The following is a 27619-nucleotide window of genomic DNA, read 5'->3' as shown; positions in this document are numbered from 1 at the left end:
GACCCTGTGCCTTATGAGAACAGTCCAGCCCGAACTGCCAAGCCATGTCTTCCCTGGACCGGAAACAAGCTTCCGAGGACCAGTTTCTGGCATTCCAGCCGTCGTCAGCCCGGCTTGCTTGAATCCAGTGGCAAAGTGAGCAAGGGACTCACGTCTGAGCATACCCTGCCACACTTATGGCGGCCAAAAGCGGTACAAAAGGGAGTGGTGAAGGACGGAGCATCTGAATCAATCAAACACTCACACCCAGTCAAAAGATCTGGGTTTAATCCATCACCGTTCTTTAGCCCACTCTGCCACCCCAGTAACTGAGATTTATCCCAAGAAGCACTTTTATTAGATTGATTTTAAAATCTGACAGACTTTGTTCAACTGACAGAAGTTTTTGAGGCATGCTTAGACTTTAAATGAGTTTAATCACTCAGATTTTCTGGTCTTGAAGGTTATACTATAAAGCTGATAGAGGTATTTTATGAAAGGAAGGGATATTATTTCATATTTTCCATATTTACCATCAGGAGTTTTAAACTGAAATGAAAGTGCAAAGCTGTTGTGTTTGCACGAGTTATTAAAATAAACGCTAGAACTACCACCTCTACCGCATACAGACTCCTTATAGAATAACTTCCTCATATAAGTTCAGTCCCTGAACTGCCCAGACACTATTATACTGTAATTGGTGGTCGCATATATATCCTGATTTAATCTATTTTGTGCGGTTTAACCCGTTGCGTGCTGCCGTCGGCCGTTGGCCAACTGCAGCACTACCTCGCTAGTGCTGCCGTCGGCCAACGGCCGACGCGGCACTGCCCACCTTTTAGAACGCCCGCACTGCGCCGAAATAACGGCCGCAGTTAAGGCGTTAAAATGCTCTGTGTCATGTTTGCATTGTTTTGCCTGCATGTTTTGCAGGGGTTCCAGTTTCTCACAAACGCAAGCACCTTGGACTTATCCAATGTTCAACATGTTTACAGCGGGCAATGGCCCATTATGTACCTTGAAAACCTAATAAAATATGTTTTTTTTAAAAAAAGAAACACTAAAATCAAGAAGATGAGTACACAAAGACAAATCTGATCAATTCAAAAAGCATAGAACTCCCAAAACTCTTGCCCATCATATTTGATACTCGGTGTCAGAAGTGACCTTGACAGATAACCTTAAAATATTTCAGTCCTTTCTTAATGAAAAAGGTACTGGAAAAGACGGGACAGTCGTCACAGCTCAAGGGTAATATCACAATTTTAAAGAATAAAGGTAAAGTCAAGCTATGCAGTGAATTATATTGGCGTATTTCACTGCAAAATGTCCATGATAGATTTATCCTTTGTCATTGTCAATAGGCTCACCGGGCACATAGCTTAATTGGTAAATGCTCATCAACATTACACGTGCAGAGAAAAACAGTAAGATTGTTAGTGGAGAAGTGTGGCTCAATGGTTAGAGCAGACAGACCTCGATGCAGAGCTCTGGCCAGGACCAGGGTTCGATTCCTGCCCTGGCGGGTCTCGGGCTCATTAATTCCCCAGACCGGATATTCTTGCCTCAGTGCCTATCCTGATCATGGGTCCCAGGCTGCAACTCTGGGCAATAGCTTGCTTAGTCTCCACAACGGCCCCCACAACACGAGGAATGCCTGGTCTGCACCATGGGTTGCCCAGGAGTGGACACTTCACAGGGAAAGTCAGGAAGGGTTCCCTTGTGGTATTCGTACAAGCGCCGGGAAACCCACTGCGGGTAGCTGTGCGCTATACAAGTACAAAAACATTTACATTTACATTGTTATGTGGAATGTCTAGTAGGTTGCATAGCTGGGAATTCAGTTGATATGCAGCCCAATACAAAAAGTGTATGTATTTGTATAATTTTACGTGCCAGTAGTGATGCTTCTAAGCGCTGTGACAAGATGACTTACCAAGTAAGAGTGCGAAGCAGGGGCAACTAAGGCTCCTGCAGCCTCTGGGGACCCCAACCCTTCAAGAAAGTCTCCAACACTTCAGGATGCCTCCATTCAGCAGCTCAATGCCAGTAAATTTCTGTTAGATATACGAGACTCAGGGGCTTCCATCATATTCTGCAGGTGGGGGCATCATTTTGCATTATGCTACTGGTGTTTGGGGGTGGCTGGGGGGGTAGCGAACAACAAAAGGAAATAATCATACTGCATCTTTTCTTTAATTCTGTAGCAGGATACAAGGTGATAATGGCACAGGTAAAAGGCTATCGATTGGATTAACAGCCATCACCGCTTGCTGAGAAAGTTACTTTTGAGGTCTTGAAAGAGCTGAATTGTGAAAAAAAGTTTAGAATTTAAGGCAAACCATTCCATGGTTGTACTTCAATGTAGCCAACTGAGAAGTTTTTGGGAATCGACAGACGAACTGAGGAGCATATTTACAAAGGGAGTGGCAGAGTGAGCCGCTAGCCTTCCTGGCATAACGCCTAACTCCGCCACTTCAGAAACGCAGGGCTGCACCATATTTACAAGAATATGGTGCAGCCCTGGTTTTCCCCCCGCGCTGGCGCTACACTTAGCAGCCTAGCCTCAACACAGGCACTGTTGCACCATAGTGCAAGGGTGTCTGCGTGCATTTAGAAATTGTTTATGTGCAGGACGGTCCCCTTTCCTGCACACAAACAATCTTTAAATGCTGTTTTGTAACTTCTATGTGTGCTGCTTAATGCAGCACAAACAGAATTTGTAAAAGGGCATTTTTTTAAAATAATTGTTTATGTGCAGGAAGGGGGGGGGGACCTTCCTGTACATAAATAATCATTGGTGTTTTGCTGTTTCCATGTGTGCTGTACAACGCGGCACACATGAGAACAGCAAAAACAAGGAGAAATTAAACGTTTCTCCTTGTTGCACCAGGGTAAGACCAGGTTTTCCCTGGCCTTAATTCTGGTGCTGTCTCCTATTTACGCCTCCCTTGTAAATAGGGGGCAGCGTCAGAATCAATGGATGTTGCTGTGGAACTCCTACAGCAACACCCATTGTCTTCCCTTTTCATGCTAAGCATAGTGTGACAGGGCCTTATTTACAAGGGAGCATTAAGCCTGCCTTGTAAATAAGGCGAAGCCTCCATCGCCACAGGAACGTCGTAAAAATCGAATGACGTCCCCGTGGCGGTAGGGGATAGTAAATATGCCCCTGAGTATCCTATTCTTACAGGTTTTGTTGATTTATGATGAGACTTTGTATATAATGCATGGATTCCACACCTGCAATACAGGACGACCAGCAGAAGAGGATCTGTGTCTTAAATATTATTTCACTTTTTATAGAGTCTGGCAATAGAATATTGTGGTCTAAATATTGTCTGACAAAAATATTGTGTACTACATATTCCACCTTTGTAGTTAATACAAATCCTACACTCAATGGAGCAATATTTTTTTCTAAACGATACAAGTCCACAATGTCTATGTCAAAAATATTTTTCTTATTGATATTCTGACATCCAATCATTTTCACGGGTAATTGACATAAGTATTTTAGTCGATATTTAATAAGTCCTTGATTATTGAATTAAACAACGAGCATAGCAGCTTGCATTTTTTTTCTTATTTCATGGGTGGTCGCATTAGCAAGTATGGAGAGTTATTTGGAGCCCACTTTTGAAAAAGAATATGTGCTGTTTCCAAGCATTGGAAAGGTTTCCCCTATGTTTCTGATTGTTGGGTCAAATTGTGTCTTTCTTCTATGACTTTTATTGGCTGCAGTTCAAAACAATGCCTGGTATCAAGTTAGTTTGCACCTTTCTTAAGGCTTTAATACATGCCTCGGAGTAGTGATCATTTTTTTAACATGGAGGGAGAACTTTATATGTTATGTCTGGATGGATTTTAGATCAAGATAACTGTTTGACAGAAATCCTTCTACTGGTTTCACGTGTTCATATTAGGATTGATTTTTCTATATTCACAAAAGGATTGATTAAATAGATGGATTCAAAGCACCCTCCAGGGTTGGGAAACAATTTGGGGCCAATAAACTATTACCAAAGATTTTAGATATACATTTATTGACTTATTGAAGTTACAGTAATTCAAATGTTAGGCAAACTCTTTGTCTTTCTATTCTTGCTCTCTTTAGAGCAGCCAATTGAGTTAAGATCTGGTTAGAACCTTCGCTATTACCCCCAGTGTTCATACTTTTACTATAAATGGATTGAGTCTGGTGCATATACTAACCTTCTCCCGAACAGCCTTCGCCTGTCTGTAAACCTCCTCTCGGTTGCCCACATCGCAAATGAAGTAGTGACATTCTGTGCCCATCATCTTCACCTCCTCACAGGTTTCTTTCAGACACTTCTCTGTCCGACCCCATAAAATAATCTGCCGTAATGAAAGCAATGGTGTGACACAGTCAGCGCAAGTGTACAAGGGGTAAGGTTTCTTGTTGCATGAAGGTACAAAATTGTAAAGAAGCTGAGCACCAAGTTGCCACTTAGAAGCCAATGAGGCAGTTGCGTGCTTGCACAAATTAGCACATTTCTCATTTAGAACCTGCACAATATTGTTTTTAATTTTATCACTTAAGCCTCCAAGCATTGTTCTTTAAATAAAATATAGAATAGAAAAACTTACGAGTAAACATACAGCAATAACTGTGATTCTGAATATCACAAAACAAACACCCACAGATCACCTTAGGCCTCTCAATCTTTTTGCATTAGGTCTGGAATTAGCCAATACATTTGATTTTAGTAAAATTACATACCATCATATAGCATGCTAATTTACAGAAACTTTCAGTCAGCCTTCTTCATTAATTGGTTTATTGCTGTGTCATTCACATTTGTCTTCCACCCACTACAGCATGCAGTATTTTTGCTTTTAGTCAACGTTTATTATTTTAGTGAGGGCCTGGGAGCTCCTTCAACAATATAGCTCCAAAACAACATGAAAAAAATCGCCAAACGTTGATAAAGCCAAAAGGCAACAGTCAATGCCAGACATATCTATCAGCTTTGTCAATGCTTGTTTTTCTCTTGTTTGTGTCAGTGCGGTTTCAGTGTGTCCCAATAGCAGTTAGGCAGCAGGGCTGCAGTCATGTGTTGGTACTTGACACAACAGAAGCCTAGCTCCAAGGATCAGATTTTGAGAGAACATTATGGTCTCTGGAGGAGGCTCTATGTGAATAAATGTGACAACTGCGCTCCGACTCAAGACTGGCTCTAGAAATGCGATGTCGGAGCATGTACCTGGGCCAATACACAATAACACATTGTACTGTGTAATATTTTTCCATTCCACATAGCTACATAAAGTTCACAGGTGAAGGCATGAGGAGAGGACTGATTTACCAAGATAAAATGCAGATGTGTCAATAGCCAGGGCCTGGATTAGAACCTAAATCGTCCAGGTGAACCGGCAGTAACTTAGAACCTCTGCCACATATATTCCCAGTTGCCACCTGCAAGAAAGCACATGCACAAAAGTGTGCGTGCACTCACACATATACACAAACACACACTTCAGTTATACTGTAATAAAAGTAAGTTAACAAGACAGTCGGATTCTATCCTTTTCTCAGCTCCTGACATTGATTCAAGAAATTCACACGTTTCCCTTTAAACTAGACTTGACTTTGTAATCTTTTGGGGCAGGAGGTGGGCCCATAGCACTTTTGAAATATTGCAAAGCGCAAAATAAATAACTTTTTTGATTTTTATTTTAAAAAAAGGATATGCTTTATTGAACCAAATATCTTGGAGGTTCAAAAAGTGTGTGGATACAATTCTGTCTCTCGTACGTTAAACAGAGATTACATTTACAAACGGAGATTACCTTTGCAAACCTGTCATGTCAGGATGACCTTACAAGCGCTGAATACATTTTGCAAGTTTGAGAGTGCCAGGCCTTTCCTGAACAAACAGCTTCTCTAAGGAGCCTGATATGAAGACAAGCCACAGTTCAACAAACACCTCCTCGTGTAACCTTAAAGCGTCTGACTCTCTAAGGCCTGCCATTCATTTTACTCGTATTCAGGTGAATAGTGAATACCAACACAATATCGTGCCTAAAACTATACCTGCATAGGACTATGCACAGCCTGCATCATAAAATGCTTGTGCCTCAATGTAAAGGAAACAGCAAAATCCAAAATACCAGCATAATCTGCAAAATATAGGATGGGACGCACAGCAGCCTTCATGTGTGCAGGACCCTTGAATGAAGCGCGTTCCCGCGACCGGTGGAGTGCATGTGCATGATATACCCAATCGTAAAGGTGCTGGGTTTGGTTTTTGTAAGATATCACCCTTCCCCCTCGTTGTGCATGCAGGGCCTAGATCTTTTTTGCCAGACACACCCCAGATAGAAAGAAGAAGCTAACACACACACCCAGGTGACTCTTCCAAGTCACCTATATTTATTTGCCTGTGTGTGATCCGAAGCATTGGCCCACGTGGTGCATTTATTTTTCTAGGTGCCCTTTCAGCCGTCATCGGATCTGCCAAGTGCCACAACACATGCTAGCCAGGTTTTGCAACATTGCCCACACCAAGGATGGAAACATGCCAACTTGAACTCAGGCCATCCTAGACAAGTGCCAAACTATACATGTGAAGGTTCTCACATCTCTGTATCCGGAAGTTGACTTGGATAAAGTGGCTAAAGGTAAGGGTGTCACTCGAGTGATCTATTTACCGACGCATCCATGGCATGTAGAGCCTTCTACTGTCCTTGTTTCAGTCGTCTGCTTGTGTGGCTTGTAACAGAGAGGAGGGCTGACCAGTTGAGCAACTGCCAGGTTTCATGACAAGACAAACCACTGCTTCCTACACGTAGGCTTCACGCATACCCTCTCTGCTTTGGCCACTGTAGTATTCTGCCACTAAAACTGTACCAAAGTTTGTGGTCGAACAAACTTCTATAAAGACGTATTAAGATATGCTTTTTAAAGGTTCTGTGTTGTACTTTTCCCTTTTGCTCAATGCAGCTGCTGCAATTACTCTATTTTCTATCAGTTTTTTTGTGTGCAGTATTTTCTTTTTGTGTCTATTTTGAGATTTTATTAAATCTTTCATTAAATCAATAAAAAACATTCTTCTGTGATTTACTTTCTCACATGTCATCTTTTACCTTCTGCAGCACAGTAAATCTGACACAAGCAACAGTACAGGTGAAGCACTGATGACTTATGCTTGCTATTAGGCTACATTTGAAGATACAAGTTATCTGTTGTTACTCGTCTGGTAAATTTTCTTCAAGGTGGGGTCATAGTGCCAGAAGTCTGTACAAGCATAGAGACCCCCCTCCCCCCCTCCGATTTCTGAGTGCTCCGGTACAATCTGAAGGCTATGGCAGCAACTATAGCAAAACATCAAAGGAATAACAAACTAAACAGCGAGTCTTCAGAAGTATGGCTGACCAGGCTTGCCACTGTGATGTGCTGAGTCCGTCCTAGAGATGTACCGACCTGGAGGAAAACAACTAGATATTGACACGGTTACTACACACATACATATGGAACGAGGCGAGACTGGATATGCTACAATAAGCCAAATATCACAGCCAGGGGGAAAAAGTGAAACAACGGTCCCCACCCACGCTCCCCGACCTGGCAAAACTGGGTAAAGGACTATGAGATTCCAGTATCTCAGATGCAGAAATGCCTAACGCCCAAAGGCTGGCTTTGTCTGAATGGGCCACTGATTAGTCCTGGTGCAGCAAGACTAGAAGGGACAACTGTGTACATCCCTGACCAAAACTTCCCTGCCTCTAGTCCCAAACTGTAATGGACCGATAAGAGAGAGAATGTGAGATTTCAAATCACAAGTACAGTGCTAGGGATAACAGGGGAGTAGATGTGAGCAGTTCTAGGAGAACTAAGGATAACTGGTCATTTAAGCAGTGCTTCATATGTGAAAATATATATACATATATATGCTAGCAAAGGGCCCAAAGATTTTTTGAAAGCCCCCTGCCAGTGTTGCTTGGCAGACAAGACTTCCACTACCCTACACTTCCTGTCTCCTTATCTCACTTGTCTTCTCATTCTGATCCATGCTTTCTTCTTTTGCCACTGTTTCCCTATCGTTTACTTCCTCCTGCGTGTTCGATTTTACATCTTTACCCGTTTTGCCTCGGGTCAAAGTATGACGATGAAAAACAAGTGTCAGGCCTAAAAAAAAAGAGTTATTGTGGCAACCACGTGCAAACACAGATACAAATCTTGAATTGCATTTGAGAGATTTTGGGCTCTCACATATCATTGAGAGAGTTTTGAGAGTCAGTCTCAAGATCCGGGACATTTCTAACCACAGTGTGGTGTATGCCATAAAGGTTATCACATACTGCAGATAGTAAAACTGGGTAAATCCAGCAGCCTGCAGTCACCCTTGCCTGACCTTCCCCATACTCCACCCACTCACCCACCGCAGCACACTACTCTTTGAAGACCTCCGAGCTCCTGCCCTTAGGGGAGTTAAGTGTTGAAAGAAGCCGTACAATGGGGACAGAAGCTCCATTACACACAAGTCCTTGTAACTCAATCTTTCAGTCAAACCAGGAACAGCAGCAGCAGAAACAGTCGAGCCAGACAGGGCCATTCATCACCGGCTGACAGATCTGCAGGCCAGGCAGCCCCCCCAGGAGAAGCCAGCAGACAGCTCACCAGCCTGGAGAGCTTTGCAGATTCTTAAGAACACACCCATTTCTAGAGAGAGCCAACTCCTGGCTTGTCTCTTGAATAAATCGCCTGTGCTTTACCAAAACTGAATTTAAGTGTAGAGATTTTTCTGAAGTATTTATTTTTGCGCCTCAGTCAGCCTTCCATGCTAAAATTCAATGACATCTGGCAAGAAAAACAAGTTTTTTGTGCACCATAAATTCCATTCAGAAATTGTTTTAAAAAAGAAAATGCTGGGGGGTTATTCATAATGCCAAGTGATTGTGATTCCATTGCAGTGGCCTAATTTAGGCCCTCGAGTTCTGCTTATTGTTAAATACCTTAGCTTGTAACTAGTGCACACTAAAGAACAGCCTGGCTTAAACTATACATGATACACTGAGTGTACGAAGCCATTTATTGGTCCAGTTCCTAGCCACACCTAACTCTGGAAATAAATAGGATATTACTTTGTGCATATCAGCGCATGCACTATATAACTATTATAACTATATTGGAAATCAGTTAATCTCCTGGCAGGCCAGTTGCCCCTGGCAATCTGAAGAAGGGTGCGCGTTGACACGTGGCTCCTGAAAAAAATCACAATAAACACAGCTATAAGGACGTGGGCACGTGCACAAAATCTTATGTGTAAGGAGTACACACGTACCGCCAATATTGACTGTGTGGTACGTTCACTTCTAAAAAATCCTGTCATTGATAACAAGCCTGTTTGTTACTCCGAGGCGATGAGTTGAGCACTCTGACCGTCTGGAACCCATCCAAACCCCTGTCTCCCGTCACCTTCTGCGGCTCACACGCTGCTCTTTTGAAAAATGTAGTGACCAGAAAATTGGCAGGGGCAGCAACCTAGTGATACGAATAACCCCTGCTGAGGTAGGGCTGCTCCTGCAAGCGTCCTGCCCAGCGCTTCTGCCCAGGCGACCCTGGCGACAGAGCGCATGCGCAGAGGCATGGCTCGTGCCTAAAACGCTGCATGACCGTTATCAGGCGGAACTTGAGGGATTGTAGAAAACTGACATGCATCCGGAAGCCGGAAATACTTATTCTCTTCTGGGTAGATCGAGATTGGCCGCCCACTGTCAAAAACAAACACATGATGTTTGTTCAATAATTCAGAAATGTTGAAATATGCTGTGTGGCTTGTTCCTAGCTTTCCTTTCGTACGACCAGTTAACTGTTTGTTTGTATCAATTCACATATTGTAGTCAATAAGAGCCATTGGTATGGTGTATGTGATTACTACTACCAAAGTCGGTTGTCCATGCTGCCCATCAATGATTTGAAGGTGGCACTGGACTGAAAATAATGCCCCAAACGGTGCAGAGAGAGCACATGGGAAGGGGGATGGACGGGAAGGGTACTATTTTCCTTGCCAGGGCCCAGGCTAAGGGTTTGTTATTTGCTCCTCTTATCTGTCCATACTTCGCCATGATAAGTTGGAAAGAAGGGCTGCGTAGCAGATAGTTGATAGCTGGAGTGTTTCTGCGTTAGTTAAGCACTCTACGTAGTTATTTACAAAGCCAAAAATGTGCTGATTTAAGATATCAGCTGCAGGTGCATTAACCCACGAGATATATTACAAGGCAATTTAAAGCAGGAAATCAGCCAACTGTTAAGCTATTCTTCTTTATGGTCTGAAATAATATTCATAGTGATCAATGGAATATACTACCTATAGTCGGAACTTCATTTAGTAAGCACTTATATTATGTTGGGTGCCAACTAGTTCCTGTGTCAAGGGGAGGAATCCACAACCTCAAAAGTCCCCAAACGGTAGTCATGATATATACAGACACTAGCACTGGACTTTCACTATCTAGTACTGGGGTACATAGACCCATCAATAACATCTGGGAATGACAGGGACCTGATTGACCTCCTGCTCACAGCGGCGGTCAAGATGGTGTTGACCAACTGGAAAGACACAGCAAAGGCAACTTTTAAAGCCTGGTTCAACTGGGTCACTTTCCTACGCGCAGCCGACACCATAACAACCAACAGCCTACCGAACTCCGGAAAAAAAAGCGAGATGTGGATGTCGCTAGACAACTACCTGTCCTCCCATAAGCCTCCCTGAATGTCCAGACTAGGCAACACTCACAATCCACTTGCATCACCTACTCAGCGACATAATTGCTCTCTGCACTCTCTATATCTCTACACCTCTCCTTTCTCTTCTTCTCTTCGCGCCACCAGGGGGGTAGGAAGATAATCAGACAGCGCGCAAGGGATGTGGGAGAAGCCTAAAGGATTACGAGAAGAAGATGAAGCCAGCGTGGAACATGGACTATGAACTTACAGGCACAGGCCAATAGAGACAGTGTTTGCATGGCTTCCCCCCCGCCCCCCAATCTCCCCCCCCCCCCCCCCCCCCGGGGCGTTTTTTCCTATCCTTATTTTTCCCATTCCCCATGTGTTTTACTCTGTACCTTGTATATATGTCTTATTTTCAATAAAAATTACTGAACTAAAAAAAAAAAATCCAGAGGCGAGAACAGGGGGCACATCAAACCTCCTGATATGAGAAACTGGGGTAAACCACACTTCTTCTCGCCGAGTTCTTAAAAGATATGAAGAGTGTTCACAAGACTGTATGTAGTAAATCAAACTGCGCGTACTGGTTTTATGTAACTGCAACAACTTTTCTGTGACTAAATGTATTGCACTGTAAGTGGCGCGGGATGTCCGTGCCATGAAGGTGCACTTGTTTACTTAGATCGACGTAGGTTGTACTTTTGTTGATTGTTCACTTTTGTTTCCTTAAATGGGTTTCGAGCGCAAGGTTCACAGGGAGGACACATCAAGATTATGTGTAATGTGAACCGGGGCAGTTCCGACGGGCTGTTTAAAGATTGAAGGAGGGGTAGTGACGAGCACGCTTATGTGGCAATATATTTAATTTAGTTATACCACTGATGAATTAGGAGGGACACTTGGGCTAAATGTTAGTTGCAACATTGTCGTGTAAATGTAGCGTCCACTAAAATATGCTTTTAACATTATAGACACCCCCGAAGGAGGTCGTGTGGACCGAAATGCATTGGGTAGAATGGAATGTTCTAGAACTATGAAGTTTTAAGTTATTGCCTACGATGAAGCCCGGATGGGCACTCTCAGAGTATCAAGATACATAAAACATGAACACTTTATGTCTTTGACGTGATGGTGAAAGAACGAGTAAACCTTGGAATAAAATTTGGACGAATTTGGTGAAAATATGGAATACGTGTGAATATTATTTACATATGTGCATACGACTGTGCAACTCCTTCATGACACGGACATCCTGCGCCACTTACAGAGCTTATTATGTCAGATGCTTGTTTGGGACGGAGCACATCGGAGTGCCTCACGCCAAAACGGATTTTTTTTTTTTTAAAGAAACATTAAGCAAGTTAAGGAAAAAGAAAAAGGGTGTGCTTCAGGTCTAATTACAGTGCAGTTTATTGAAATGTATTGCACGCCACAGCTGCTGTGCACCTTTAACAAGTGTGTATGTGTGTGTGTGGGGGTGGGTGGGGGGGGGGGGAGTAGAGGAGAGTTCACCTGACTATCACGTAGGCCTCTCACAAAGACTTTGGGGGAATGCTTTCTCAAAACCATCCGTGAATGTGTTTTAAAAAAAATCATGTTATTTATATTTATGACCTCTTCAGTTTCCAGCTATTATTTTCAAATAAACTGACTCTAAGTAGCAAATTATTTGATCACTTCTACCATTAATACATGTTTTTTGGGGGGAGGGGGCGGGGGTATGTGCTCATTAAGCTCCTCTACCTCCCCTGTGGTCTTTGAGTTAAGCTACTTCAGGTACTCAAGCAGAAGCAACAAGGTTTGAGGCCCTAGGCCTTGGCACATGTTTGAAGTTACTTATTTGCATGGGTAGGGCGCTTTGCTTTTGAAAGTGGTTAGTACTTGTGTCTGCCCCGATATCATATCCGAGTCGGAGAATCCATGCCTTTCACCACAGACTCCCCTGTGACGTGACCTTCCTATACAGATGCTCAGAACACATGCGCTCTCAGGGGCGGGGCCGCGCACAGAGCTGGGCTGCGCTCAGAATAGCGCAGAGCGGGGTGGGTAAACGAAAGGTCAAGTGGGAGTCAGGCCATTGCACTCCGATGAACCCAAAAACGGGGTCACGCAGAGTGCACTCGGCAACAGCAGCTCCTTGCGCTTATCTGCCCTCCTGCAGTTTTGTGATCTAGTTTGTGGGATTAAGCAACACTGCTACTTCAGTCACTTCTAGGCTCTTTAACTCGACTTTAAACCCAGATAGTCCTCACCGAGGACAAGGGGTAGGAGCCGAGGTGGGTGATGGTGCCAAGTGCTGGATTCATGCACCCTTAGCAGTGGCTTAGCTGGGGTGACATGCACAGAAAACGGTCCTTCTGGCTCTGGACCGATTTGGGTGCATTGGGACCTTCACCACATGGAGGTCTGGTGCACTGCACCACCTGCACTATTGATACTTATGCCATGAATTTAAGCAGCCTGCATACATTAATAACTTTCACAGAACTCTTAGAATTTTAAAAGTATCTGGAACCTTTACACGGTGTAGATTTCCAGGAGTAAACGGGTGTGGCCATTTACGCACGAAGTTGAAAAAGTAATGACATATATGGGAACAGTGAGTCTACAGTTAATTTGCACTACGTGACTATTTTTTGTTTGTTTTCGCTACAAAGTGAACATATTTTTCTTTGTGGAGAAACAAATTCCCACATACCCTTCTCTATTTTTGCGGTGTTGCCTCTCCCTTTCCTTCAAGAAACGGATTTCTTCTTGCTCATGGGACGAGTAAATCTCTGAAAAATGTTATTGTGAGGAAGAATAAGCAACAGGTTTATTAATGGGAGTTTTTGGTGTTCGTCAACTTTTGCTGGCGGGCTCATCTTGCAAATACCCACAAATCCACTGCGATAAGCAGATTCTCTCCCAGAAAAACGGTGCTCTATGGGCGTAATTTGGGTTTTACGTTTTAAAGGATCTTGCGTTGATACGTGATGTTATTTTCGCTGTCAAGTCCACTTAGGTTTGGAAATAGCTTTTTAAATTGGGCTCATATTCTTTCAGCTTCTCTAAAGTAAACAGCTTACACTAGTGGCTTGTTGGCGCTATGCCAAATGTAAAGCTGTGTCTCTCTACCAGCTATAATTTAGGATGCGCATTATTGTACAGGAAAGCATTTCACAATCGAAGGCAGTTACATGTTTTTAAATCAGGTCTTAGCAACTCTATGAAATTGATCTGGGGAATGGACAGCGAGAGGCAGTGTTCCAAATTACAGTGGTGCACGAGGAGAAAGTCTGTCCTGGCTGTAACATTCCTAAATTTGGGAACCACCAAGTGCCAGCCAGCCTGACTCTGACAAAAGATTATGTTGGGGATGTAGTCAATTTTGCGACAAGTTAAATTAGTCTATTCCAATGGTAGTCTGGGTGGGTTACGACATGAGCACCAGGATAGCCTAAAAAAAAGCAGAACTGCTTGTAAAATGTGGGCTTTACGGCTGAGTCCAGCAAGCATATGTGTGGTTGCTTGTGTTCTCGAGCAATTAGGGGCAGAGGAAATGCACAGATGGTTATGCTAAGGAGCGAGGATAGCAGGGGTAGCACATACTAGCCCTTGATTCCCTTTTTTTTTTACTACTGACACTTCTCTTGCCACATCCTGGTCTGAGGGGTTACATAAGAAAGTGTTTCTAGTTTCCATTCTTGCCCGTCCCCTAAACCTTCAGCAGCCTCCGGGAGGCTCTTTAGTAACTACGAGTGGGACAGTGGGTTGTTCAGGAATGTAATCAGAGATCAGCCCAAGGGTATGTGATCTCACTTCTGCTTCCACTGCCATTTTGGTGAATTGACATCTATGCTAAGGAATAGCTGCTGGCATAGTAGTTAATCTGGACTGTTTTCCATCGCTATCATCTCATGTTCTTGGGAGAAAATGAATTCTTCATGTATGAAATGTCAGTTCAAAAGGTCATATTTAGTGGTAAAGTCAGATAGTGACACTGCACCTTTTAAATATTCACACAACAAAGAACCATACAGCAGTGTCTTATAAAAAGAGGGTTCTAGTGCCATTAACCGCTTGCTGCATGTCCAAATGTTCCATTCAATGTAGAGAAAGAAAGCCCATTTACCACCATTTAACTTCTTTGACATGCCTAGTACTATTAACATCCCACATAACTCTAGCCTTACTCATCTTCCATCTCTATATGTGACCTTAACATCCACCTTGAACATTGGCGATATATTCTTTGAACTTTCACTGCTTTGCTACTTAGACCAGCTCTCTAGGGCAAATGTCTATGACAAGTAGTGTCTGCTCAATTGACTTTCAATACGTTCACTGTGATTAGCTTATGGCTTTGTTATATGTTCAAGAAAGTGGTTCTCCTCATTGTCCCTCTACATTGTAAAACACTCCTGACATCGACTTGATGCAGTCCACACTGTACAAAGACTCAAACTAATAGATACAATGCATGAAAATCTAGCCTATCAACTAAACTGCATGCCTGATAAACTCTTGAATCAAAAATAATGTGAAATCAGCCTTCGAGAGGGTGATCCCACTAAATCATATAGAGCATGAACATTTTTGAAATGTGATATAAGTTTGAAAAATCGGGTCACCTATACTAAAGTTTATGGGGATTTTTTCGGTCAGAAGGATGAATATGAGTGAAAAGGTGACACGATCATGCATGCGAGTTGACATTTAAGAGCTGTGTGTGGGCAGAGTATGAGGAGCAGAATTAACCACTTAGAAGACACGTTGTTTAGCTGCACATGCGTCGCGCGCCACACATTGCTTTTCATGGAAATAGAAAAGTGTGGATACTCACTACTCCAGAGTACCCGCTTGCCTCTGAGTAGTGCTGGTACTCATTAAAAATATTGCGCTAGTGCTGAGAAGTGCAGGTACTCTCCCTTTCAAATGAACGAAGTGCAGGGACTCAGTACCTTAATGCACCTGCCCATATAAAGTACTGGCCCCACGGCCACTGCTAGACCGAGGAGCTCGGCACCCCATCTGGAGACTACACTTTTCAGCGGCCTTTAAAAGATTCACTCGTCAAACACGTGTGCTCTGCTGCCGTCCACAGCCTGGCTAACGAACTAGTTGATGTGACCTTTGTACAGCATTTTTTTTGTCGACGCTAAGCAAATGAATACGCAGTAATCAAATACAGTGCCGCCTGCTTCTTTGCAAAAAGTGAAGTCACGGATTTACTTTAAGGCGGAAGAGACTCGATGATAAGAGGTTTCCAGGCGGCATCTGATCCTTCAGAGCTGCAGGCTAAAGTGACATGCTAAGTGGACCCGGCCCTCCCCCGTTCCCTCGAGCCCAGAGCGCCACTTCCCCTCCGCGACTGGTAAACAAGGGTAATGATGTCATTAGGAGCTGGCTGACCTGCCTGTGAACTCTGGGCTGTAAATGAGATGCACGGGACAACGCCCCTCGCCCCGCCTTCTCCCGCCCCAGACAGTCAACCAGTGTCCCCTGCGAGTGCGCTGCAACCAAGCCTTCATGTTGAAGCCCCTCTGCCCTCGTGCACCCGAACGCAGCTGAACTCGTGCAGCTGGGACGTCACTCAAGTGCAGGTGCTTCAAATGCCATTATTTACGAAGGAGCTAAATGCAGCATCAGTTTACAACAAAAAGTAACTTAAATAGGCGAAACCTAATGCATTTACCAATGCTTGTATGTTTTGTTGGTTTTATTATATAGCGCTGTACACACCAACGAGGTTCCCAGGGATATTTGTAGCTGGTTAACGAGCTATTCCCTGGAAGCGCAATGGTTGGGATAGTGTGTCTGGTGTGGCATAAATGGACAGGATGTTGAGGTAGTGCGTCAGCAAACGCGCCGGGCAGCAAAGAGCGGGTATGGATACGAGGCTTAACATTAGAGCAGGTGACGAATGGTTACGGAGTGCGTGAGGGTAATATGGGCCAGGTGGGAAATGGTTCCTGATGAGCATAGAGGGCTCAGAGTGCAGAGAGGGCTCAGAGTGCAGAGAGGGCTCAGAGTGCAGAGAGTGCAGAGAGGGCTCAGAGTGCAGAGAGGGCTCAGAGTGCAGAGAGGGCTCAGAGTGTAGAGAGGGCTCAGAGAGGGCTCAGAGTGCAGAGAGGGCTCAGAGTGCAGAGAGGGCTCAGAGTGCAGAGAAGGCTCAGAGTGTAGAGAGGGCTCAGAGTGCAGAGAGGGCTCAGAGTGTAGAGAGGGTTCAGAGTACAGAGAGGTTTCAGACTGCAGAGAGGGCTCAGAGTGCAGAGAGGGCTCAGAGTGCAGAGAGGGCTCGGAGTGCAGAGAGGGCTGAGAGGGCTCAGAGTGCAGAGAGGGCTCAGAGTGTAGAGAGGGCTCAGAGTGCAGAGAGGGCTCAGAGTGTAGAGAGGGTTCAGAGTACAGAGAGGTTTCAGACTGCAGAGAGGGCTCAGAGTGCAGAGAGGGCTCAGAGTGCAGAGAGGTTTCAGAGAGCAGAGAGGGCTCAGAGAGTGCTGAGAGGGCTCAGAGTACAGAGAGGTTTCAGACTGCAGAGAGGGCTCAGAGTGCAGAGAGGGCTCAGAGTGTAGAGAGGGCTCAGAGTGTAGAGAGGGCTCAGAGTGCAGAGAGGGCTCAGAGTGTAGAGAGGGCTCAATGTGCAGAGAGGGCTCAGAGTGTAGAGAGGGTTCAGAGTACAGAGAGGTTTCAGACTGCAGAGAGGGCTCAGAGTGCAGAGAGGGCTCAGAGTGCAGAGAGGTTTCAGAGAGCAGAGAGGGCTCAGAGAGTGCTGAGAGGGCTCAGAGTACAGAGAGGTTTCAGACTGCAGAGAGGGCTCAGAGTGCAGCGAGGGCTCAGAGTGCAGAGAGGGCTCAGAGTGCAGAGAGGGCTCAGAGTGTAGAGAGGGCTCAATGTGCAGAGAGGGCTCAGAGTGTAGAGAGGGTTCAGAGTACAGAGAGGTTTCAGACTGCAGAGAGGGCTCAGAGTGCAGAGAGGTTTCAGAGAGCAGAGAGGGTTCAGAGAGTGCTGAGAGGGCTCAGAGTACAGAGAGGTTTCAGACTGCAGAGAGGGCTCAGAGTGCAGCGAGGGCTCAGAGTGCAGAGAGGGCTCAGAGTGCAGAGAGGGCTCAGAGTGCAGAGAGGGCTTAGAGTGTAGAGAGGGCTCAGAGTGTAGAGAGGGCTCAGAGTGCAGAGAGGGCTCAGAGTGCAGAGAGGTTTCAGAGAGCAGAGAGGGCTCAGAGTGCAGAGAGGGCTCAGAGTGCAGAGAGGGTTCAGAGTGCAGAGAGGTTCTCAGCCCACGTCGCTGAAAGCGGGAGTTGTTCATTCAGACATGTTTTAGGCACCGCAAGAATGTAGAAGGTCATGCGAGCATGCAGTTACCAGGTATGGTAAATACTAACACCTAATATTTATGATCAACTAATTTAGGCTAAGACTTGGCATCGTATATTTAAAAGGTGCTGCAAAGTAAAAACATTGTGGGGAGACATAGCACGTCACTGTCTGATCATGTTTTGTAACTCTTCCAAAGTCCGACCAGCAGCCCTTCTTCCTCCATCGCCTTGGGACCCTCACGGGTGGGTAGCCGCCCTATACAAGACCCTGAATGATTTATTGCCAAAGAGTGAATTGGTAGCAAAAAAAGTGGGATAGGATACTTTAGCATTAGACACTAGTGCATAGATGGAAACAAGTGGGCATGTGTAGTATGGTATTTGTATCAGTTTTGGTATGTCGTGCATATATGACAGAGACTTTTCGTAAAACTGGAATAAACAAGTGTGTAGCCAGGGCTCGAGTCGGGGTACCACGAGGGTGGACAATGTCCCCCCACTTATTTTAACGGGAGCTCGATAACTGGAGCAAATGGAGCCACACATTCACTCTTTGGCCTCTCTGGGGCGAGATCGGAGCTGATTCAGAACGCTGCTCACGCGCTGGCTTCTCTGATGCAATCGCATCTAAGGGGTGAGACAATGGGTCTGATGGTGTAAGCAACCTTTCCTGACGTAATTTCCTGTTGTGACGTCAGCGTCCCCCACTTCTTTTTTTAGGACTTGTGCCCTGTGTGTAGCTGTGCCCTTGGAAGGGTGTAGGAGCAAACTGTGAAGACAAACACAGTCAGACATATGAATAACTAGTATCTGTGGTGTGGTCTGTATATACCGTTTAAAAAACAAGGCATATGGGTGTAAGAAAGTTCCCAGAGGTGAAAGCCACCATCTTAAAGAGGTGGCCCATCAATTATAGAGGAGGGTGAGCCAATAATATCACGTAAAATATGATAAAGTCTCTTAAAAAGTAAAAAAATTCAATTCTTTAACGTCACAACTTTTACATAAATATGTCACATAGGTTTATTGAGAGGTAATGGAGAAAAATGCGTACTGGTGAAACTATATATTTGACTAAGATCATAACGTTTGGTTATGTGGGGAAGCCGGGATTATCTCAGGTTTACTAGTTTCACTTTGTGCAAATCAGCTACAAAATGAGTACAGGTGCAACTCCACTGCAATGGCGGAGTGTCACCCCACAGCCCGTGCCAGCAGTCAATAAATAAAATGCAATAAATAAAATGATAATACAAAAGTATAGGACGAGGCCGGGCAGGGAGGAGTAGCATGCCCTCAAAAGTGCACGTGTGTTTGTCCTGGCCATCCGAGGCCGGTTAAACACACATGTGCACTTATGTTTCTCCAAACTGATTGTGTTACACAGCCGGGCTGGAGAAACAGCACAGACTCCAATGCACCTTCTGAGCGGCAAACAAGGCTGCTCAGACCAATCCTGGCGCTGCTCTCTTGTGAGAGCAGCTCCTGGATTGGGTGCAGAGCCTGTGCCTTGAGGGCCCATCCCTTTCTTGCAGTCGGCCAACAAGAGGAACAGCGAGGCAGGTGTCAGTGGAGCAACAGGTAAGTGTTTTTAATACTTATATTTTATACCTCCCTCCCCCCTCCCCAACCCGCCTCCCTCTCCACCTGCGGCCAACCTACCACTTTAGGAAGGCAGCCACCGCCACTGAATGGGTATTCTATCTGTATCTTCTTTTTACCTGAAAATGTAATGATTTATTTTTAACTTTGAGCATAAGGGTAGAGCGGGAGTGGCAGACAGAAGCCACATGAAAGCTCAGGGCTTGTTTTGGGCTCAAAGTTCCAATAGCATCTCAAGCTGAGCCAGAGCCCATCATCTGGCTCGAGCTTTGAGGGGTTCGACCACCTTCGATTAGTAGAGAGTCAGCAGAGGAGGCATTGTACAACCAGCTGTAGTACATACTAAGGGGGAGCCAGCGAGAAGTGACAAAGTGAGAGGTGCTCGTTTGCACACATGACACGTGGCGCAAGTGATCAGTAATGTTCTTGGCTGCTTTATTCACAACCTCCATTTTTTTGTTGTTGTATTTTTAAAAGTTTATATAGCGCTAGCTTGACCCGTAGGTATCAGAGCGCTTTACATACACACAGTAAAACAGCAGAAGGACAATACATTACATAGTAGGCGTGCCGTAAGGAAGCAAACTACAGACAAAAATACAGCATGGGAATAAATATGCAGTGCAGCGGAGGGGGGAGAAAGCAAAAAGAAAGGGCGAGGAAGACATACAGCCAGATTCATGAAGGTAAATAGCGCTCGCAAAGGGCCAGATTCTCAGAATCTGGCCCTTTACGAGCGCAATTTTTGCATTTGGGATTCATCATCCCAAATGCAAAAATCGGTAATAGCGAATTCGCAAATTTGCGAGGAATTACATTTAAGGAATCTCTATTAGAGATTCCTTAAATGCAATTCATCATCCTTTTTCAAATCGCGAATTCGCTATTTCGGGCCGCTATTTACCGCGAGGTCAAACCTCGTGGTAAATAGCGAAAACTTAGAAAAATGCTTTTAAAAGCATTTTTCTAAGTTGCATGTTGCACACACACATGTCCTTTGGACATGTGTGTACGCAACACCTGTTTAAATTTGCATCTAAGGGGTGCTACAGGGTGTCCTTTGGACACCCCTGGCACCCTTTAAATCGCTATCTTATTTGCGATTAGCTAATTGCTAATCGCAAATAAGGAATACTTCCCATTCATTCCTATGGGCCTTTTGGCCCATAGGAATGAATGGGGAGTTATTCCTTATTTGCGATTAGCAATTTGCTAATCGCAAATAAGGAATATGTAGGAATCGCATTTTTTTTTGCGATTCCTACATGAATCCCGTTTTGCGAGCCTGTAATAGCGATTCCTTATGAATCGCTATTAAAGACTCGCAAAACGGGTCTTTGATGAATCAAGCTGTATGTCCGGTCATCCACTATCTTTAAAAGTCCAGGGAGAGGGGAGACAACTTGGATAAAGAAGACTAGGTTAGTTGACGTTGGTCATGAAAGTATTTGTTGAGGAGATGGAGTTTCAGGTCCCTTTTGAAACAGGAGATGGAGGGGTTGCAACTGAGGACTCCAGGGAGAGAGTTCCATATCCTGGGAGCGTTGCCAGAGAATGATCGGTATTGGGTTTTTTTCCTTTTCACTTTCGGAGGAATAAGAAGGAGTGAGTTGGAGCTTCTTAGTGTTTTGGATTGGCCTGCTCTAATCATTTTGTTGTTTCAGTAGTTGGGGGCAGGAGAGTGAAGGGTTTTGTGTGTGATGCGGCCAATTTATAGATACATCTCCCTTCCATGGGAAGCAAATTGAGGCAGTTGAGGGCTGGAGTGATGTGTTAAAATCTTTCAACTCCAGATACGAGTCGAGCGGACATGTTCAGCACTGCTCTTAGAGGGGCTAGGTGAGCTTTTGGAGTCCCTGTAAGGATGGCGTTCCCGTAGTCGATTTTGGAGAGAACTAGGGATTGGACTACTGTCTTGAGGTCATCATGGGGTAGAAAAGGTCCCCCAGGGGGGTTCCTGCTGCATCGCTCGCTCGTAGCACAGCTGACGGCTGGATTGGGAGACATGGCGGCAGAGCCTGAACAACACTTAACCATGCTATATCTGCATGTTATGGGGAGAGGCAGGCACCTGGTCCGTTGGTTTGCCGCATCGCTAAGAGCCCACACAGAGATCAGCTTGGCTCCGCTCCGAGGCAAGTGGGAGCGAGACTTGGATAGGGCGCTGTCCGATAAAGAATGGGAGAGAGTCCTTAAGAGCCCGGTGCGCATACCCTGCAACATGCGCTTTCGCCAGATACAGCTATTCATTGTCCATAGAGCCTATCCCACACCTGAGCTAATCAATAGGTACTTCCACCGCTTGGACACGTCCTGCCCCAGATGCAATGAGTTGGATGCAGAAATTATCCACCTCTTATGGCACAGCCCTAAGCTGGGGGATTACTGGAATGGGATACATACAATGCTCGGGGTGTGCACGGGCCGCATCATCCCCTTTAGCTGGCCAGAGTACATCTTACACCCTTTCAAGAGGTCGCCCAAAGATAAAACATCTTCCCGCTTCTTAGACCTGAGATTGGTGGTGGCCAAGCGCCTCCTCACGAGGCGATGGAAAGCGCGCAAGCCGCCAGCTGCGCAAGCATGGGTCTCTTCCCTTCAGGCGTGGGCCCGGGCGGAATGGATAGCCATACGGAGGGAGGAAACAACGGGGCTACAAAAGGAACCCATGGCGGACCAGTGGGAGGGCATGCTTAAGGCCCTGCAGTTGCCGGGGGAAGGTGGCGATCAGGTTACTGAACAGTCTTAGACGAAAGGCCTGGGGCCAAAATAAAACACGGGTTGCTTTCCTGTCCGTATGGCCCGTCATGCACTCTTCCAGCCTTTAGATGCGCGAGCCTGTGACACACACTAGCCCACAGACGTATCTGCACGGGGGGGTGGCACCTGGAAGGGGCGGGGAGAGGAGGATGGGTGTGATTTGATGTCTGCATTTTGTCGCTATTGTTTAAGTTCTCTTTTATTATATACCTGTTAGGATAATGTCATTTCTAGGCGGAAATATAAGGTTAAAAGGATCCACCTCATAGTTATGCTACGTGCAAGGCTGAACCACCAGATGGACATGAACAATATTCCGGGAGCCGAAGCGGGCCCCACCTGCACTGGTCAGTCCTGAGCACAGCTACTTCGTTTACGAGACATTGCCAGAGAGACTTTGTGGTCTCACTTTACACTGAATTGCAATGATTGACTGTTGAACCGGCAAGATCGGAATGCCATGATAACTTGATTGTTTCTTTTGTGCTGTATCCTGAACCGTATGAAATGTTAAAATGCTAATAAACAGATTTGACAAAAAAAATCATGGGGTTGCAAAGGTTTCAGTTTCTTGAGGTGTTTTAGAGAAAAAAAGTACTTTTTGCAGAGTTTTTGATGTGGACCTCCATTGATAAGTTCTTGTCAAGGGTGATGCCTAGAGACTTAACTGAGTCGGATAGAGTAAGGGGGCAGTTTAGGGCAACCAGCTTCCAGAGCTACTTTTGGATTGGGCGATGGTTACTTTTTTGAGAGAACAGGATTCGTTCAGTTTTGTCTGGGTTGAGATTTAAGTGGTTAACGTAGAACTAAGTTTGGATCTCGGTCAGGGTGGTATTGAGGAGTTGGATGTCGCTGGGAGACTTGATCCTGAAATAGATGTGGGTGTCGTCCGCGTAAAGGTAGTCATTCACTGCAGCTTTTTTCAATATGATTGTGAGGGGCTCCATGAAGAGATTGAAGAGGGGCGGGGAGAGGATCAAGCCTTGCAGGACCCCAAGTGTAACTTTAGTTGGTTTTGAGAGACAGGAGTTAATTTTAACTTGTTGCGAGCGGTGGCGAAGGAAGGAGGTAAACCATTTTAGTACTGTGCCATTGATGCCGGGCCGTTTCGACAGGGTCTCCAAAAGGGCTGGATGGTTTACTGTGTCAAATGCCGCAGATAGGTCAAAAAGGATTAATAGGCAGGCATCTCCTTCGTCTAGGGCCTTGTGAATGTCGTCGGCGACATTGAGCATAGCTGTTTCCGTGCTACAGGCATCAAGGAGGTTGAACTCATTAATGTGATTATTGAGTTGAAGGAGAACACATTTCTCTAATGTTTTTGCAAGGAATGGGAGGTTAGAGATAGGTCTGAGGTTGTTAAGATCATTAGAGTCAGCCCCAGGTTTCTTGAGAATGGGTGTGATTTGTCCTAGTTGAAGGGAGTCTGGGACACAGCCTGAGGTGAGAGAGGCGTTGATGATTTTTGTCCAGAAAGGGGAGATAGTGTGGTTGAGTTCTTTTATGATTGAGGAAGGGAGGGGGTTCATGGTGTGGGAGGAAGGTTTTAGATTGGAAATTATATTGAAGAGCTCGTTTACCGACATTAGCTCAAAGTCGGACCAATGCGCATTGTTTTTGAGCTGAAGGTAGGTCTGATTGTCCTGGTTAAGAGCTCTTTCCGAGTCGTCCAGGGAGGTTGAAGGGGGGCAGGTTAAGGTGGAAGGGGGGTTAGCAGTTTGTAAGAAGGATTGATCAATTTTAGAGACTTTATTGATGAAGAAGGTGGCAAGTTCTTCACATCGCTCATTGGTGGCTTCGATTTCTTGAGAGGGAGTGCAGTTAGTTTGGCTTTTAACAATGTTAAAGAGTTCTCTTGGTCTGTTTTTCGCCAGATCTAGTTGGCTGCGGAAAAAAGATGCCTTTTCATTGAAGATGTGTTTTTTGTAAGACCGTCGAGCAGATCTAAGATGTGTTAGGTGCAGGGATGAGGGGTTTTGTCTCCAAGACCTTTCTGTTTGTCTGAGGTGGCGCCGTTCATCATTCAGCTCCACGTTAAACCAGGGATTTGATTTGGTTCTCCTCAGTTGTTTGAGTTTGAGAGGAGCTACTTGGTCTAAGACCTCTGCCATTCTTGAGTTGAAGTGAGAAGTTAGGTCATCAGCCGTCCATGATGAGGGATGGAGTTGAAGATGGGGAAGAATCTTGGCTTCAAGTTCGGATAAAGGTATTTCTTTGATGTTTCTGGTTAAGAGTTTGGGTTTGACATCACGGGTAGGTTGGAGGTTGGCAAGGGTGTCAATCTTGAACAGAATGAGGTTGTGGTCGGACCAGTCAATGGGAGAAAACTCTCTCAAGGAGATCAGATTGTTGTTTGTTATGATCGCATCTAGAGTTGCACCTTTGATGTGAGTTGGTTTATTGCAGAGTTGCTTGAGGTTATATATTTCCAGAAGGTTGGAAAGGTTCAGGACTGTTGAGTCTTCTGGGTTGTTTAAGTGGATATTGAGGTTACCCAAGAACACGTCTTTGGTGTCTGTCAAGGAGAATCGTGTTATGTTATGTTATGTTATCCAGTTTTTTAAAGCGCAAACAGCTGCCCCAGCAACGGGGCGTCCCGGCGCTAACCCAGCCAGTACCTGAGGGGTGAAGGAGGATAACCAACAGAGGACTAGATAAGGGAGAAGAGATGCGTTTTTAATTCTTTCCGAAAGGCAGTTAAGTTGGTTAGGGTGCGGATGTGTAGAGGCAGGGAGTTCCACAGTCTTGCCCCCAAGACCTTGAAGGAACGTCCACCCATTCTACACAGCCTGGAACGGGGGACTGTCACAAGGTGTTGTCCTAAAGAGCGTAAAGTACGCTGAGGGGTGTAGGGAACAAGGAGCGGGCGTAGGAGTTCAGGGCAGTCTGTTAGTTTCTCTGGGAAGAGGGTACGCTCTCCAGGAGGATGGTAGATAGTGTGGAATTTGATTGGTGGGATGCCCTTGGTAGTGAGTTTGACGCCTAGGTATTCAAACGAAAGGTATACTCCAGGCTTGAGTTTGGTAATCTGTATTCCATCTCTGTGCAAGATGGCTAGACCCCCACCAGTTTTCATCGGCCTGTCTTGTCTGATGAGGTTGTACCCGGAGGGGGGGGGGAGGGGAAGGGGGGGGGAGAATTGCAAGAATGGGGGTGGAGTCGGCATTGAGCCAGGATTCTGTGGGGAAGGCGATGTCAATTTCTTCAGCGAGAAGAGCTTCAGCAATGTCAGTTGCGTGTTGTACTGCTGATCTGCAGTTTAGGAGCATGCAAGAGAGAGGACAGGGAGCCTCGATGATGGGGGGAGTTAGGTGGATAGAGGTGTATTGAGCAGGGGTCTAGGCGAGTGGAAAGTAGTTGCGATTCTGTTGGTGCTGATAATAACAGGGATGTGGACTGGGGCTGACTTCCGGTCCAACATGAGGTGCGAGTCGTAGAGTTCAACAGGTTTCGGTACTGAAAAGGGTTGGCTATCCCTGTTGGGACTGTGGGCCTGGCTCGATGATGGGCTGGAGGGTCGAGGGGTGCACTGTGGGGCTATGTGAGATGTATTGAGTGAAGTAGGAGCACAACACCTCGGGGGGAGGGAGCACGGTGGCTTGGCCCTGTTGAGAAGGACTTGTTGTAAGTGAAGGAAATCAGCAGCAAGGGAGTTAATTTTCTGCTCCATTCTGTTCAGTTGCTCTTCTATAGAGCTGAGGGAGTTTAAGGATTTAGGCAGGGGTCGAGGGTGACTAGGGTCTATGGAGGGAGGTTGAGCAGGGGTGAGGGGTTGGATGCAGTCCATGGGATTAGGAGAAGAGTGATGTAGTAGGCGGGGAGTCGATATAGTAATGTTCCTATTAGAGGAGTTCGGTGTAGGAGAGGAGGGACTGGTGTCCACATGAGGAGGGAGAGAAATTCTGGGGCGTACGTCGTCGGGGTTCCGGGCATTGTCAGCGAGATTGGCGGTGGAGGCAGGTTGTGAATATGGGCGTGCGACATCAGAGGGGGAGAATGCAGTGGTAGGAGGGGGAGAGAGCCCACAGGACTGGAAATGACGTTTGATAGGGGGGAAGTAAGGGTCGAGGGAATAGGGACAGTGTAGGTGGTAGGGGAAGATTTTGAGGAGGGGTCCCGATTTTCAGGGGTAGAGAGGGGAGAGTCTGTGAGGTCCTTTGGATTAGGAGAGGGGAGGGGTTGGACGCAGGGAGCCGGATTAGTAATGTTCCCAATCAAGGAGTTCAGAGGAGGAGAAGTGGGACTAGAGTCCAGGTGAGGAGGAGGAGAAATGAAAGAAAGGCTATCGGAGTTCTGGGGCGTGTCTGAGAGGATAGAGACGGGTTGTGTATGGGGGGGGGTGTGACAGCGGGGGGATGGTGAAGTTGTAGAAGGGAGGATAGAGACCATTGGAGTGGAAATGCCGTTGGACCAGGGGGAAGTAAGGGTCGTGGGAACAGGTTCTGTGTAGGTGGTAGGGGAAGGATGAGTGTGAGGGTGCATATTCTCAGGGGTAGAGAGAGGAGAATTTGTGGGCATAACAGTCACGGGCGGGCTGAGGTTAGAGACCAAACTGTTAAGATTGGCCTTGGGGGGGGTTGTTAGTAGTGGGTTTGTTACTCCTGGAGGGATCAGTAGATGTGAGAATGGTGGGTGTTAGGCGATGGAGAGTGAGAATGGGGGTAGAGTGATTGTAGCAAGAGATGGTGGAAGTCCATGAGTTGAGGAGAGGGTCGTCAGGGCAGGGAGATAGGCTCGGTTTCCCGATATTAGGGAGGGTAGTGGGGGATAGGGGAGAAAGGGTTTGATCGCTCAGTTGGTTTAGCGAGGTGAGAAGTGTGGGGAAGTGGCGATCAAAAGTGGCGAGGTGAGGGTCGGTGGCTTGTATGAGAATGGTTCCAGTTCTGTAAATGGAAATGGTGAGATCCCCTTTGAAGGGCGGAGAGATGGTGGTGGAGATTTTTTCACCATAGGGAATTGTTACTGACTTGGCGACTTGAAGTTGAAGAGAGAAGCTGATTTTCCATTGAGCCGGGCGATTAGTGTAGAAAATGAAGTTTGTTTTCGTGCTGCCGTTGGCCACTGAGCGATAGTTATCTACAATGAGTGTATCAGGGTGTTGTTTTAGAATGTTGTGCTTGAAGTTCTTTTTTGCATTACTGGTCATTTTGTTAGGGTAATTAATGTACCAGGAGTTGGGTCCGCCGTAACGCACAAGATTAGAGTTCCGGGTGGGGTTAGATGGAGCATGATTGAATGTTAAGAATGTTGAGACGCAAATAGCAATCAAGCAGTAGGCTGGGCGCACT

General features: G+C 45.7%; 1 protein-coding gene across 1 annotated transcript in view; it reads right to left on the bottom strand.

Moving 5' to 3' along the window:
* Positions 1-27619, bottom strand: part of DHRS3 (dehydrogenase/reductase 3) — an 84892-nt gene that overhangs the window by 15463 nt on the left and 41810 nt on the right. Inside the window, exon 2 of the mRNA XM_086921892.1 lies at positions 4195-4338. Within this exon, the coding sequence (XP_086778018.1) occupies positions 4195-4338 (144 nt within the window). The remainder of the gene's footprint in view (positions 1-4194; positions 4339-27619) is intronic.

Source organism: Lissotriton vulgaris, chromosome 5 (assembly GCF_964263255.1).
Source record: "Lissotriton vulgaris chromosome 5, aLisVul1.2, whole genome shotgun sequence".
In the NCBI taxonomy this organism is placed as follows: Eukaryota; Metazoa; Chordata; class Amphibia; order Caudata; family Salamandridae; genus Lissotriton; species Lissotriton vulgaris.
This window is presented reverse-complemented; position numbering and strand designations above follow the sequence as displayed.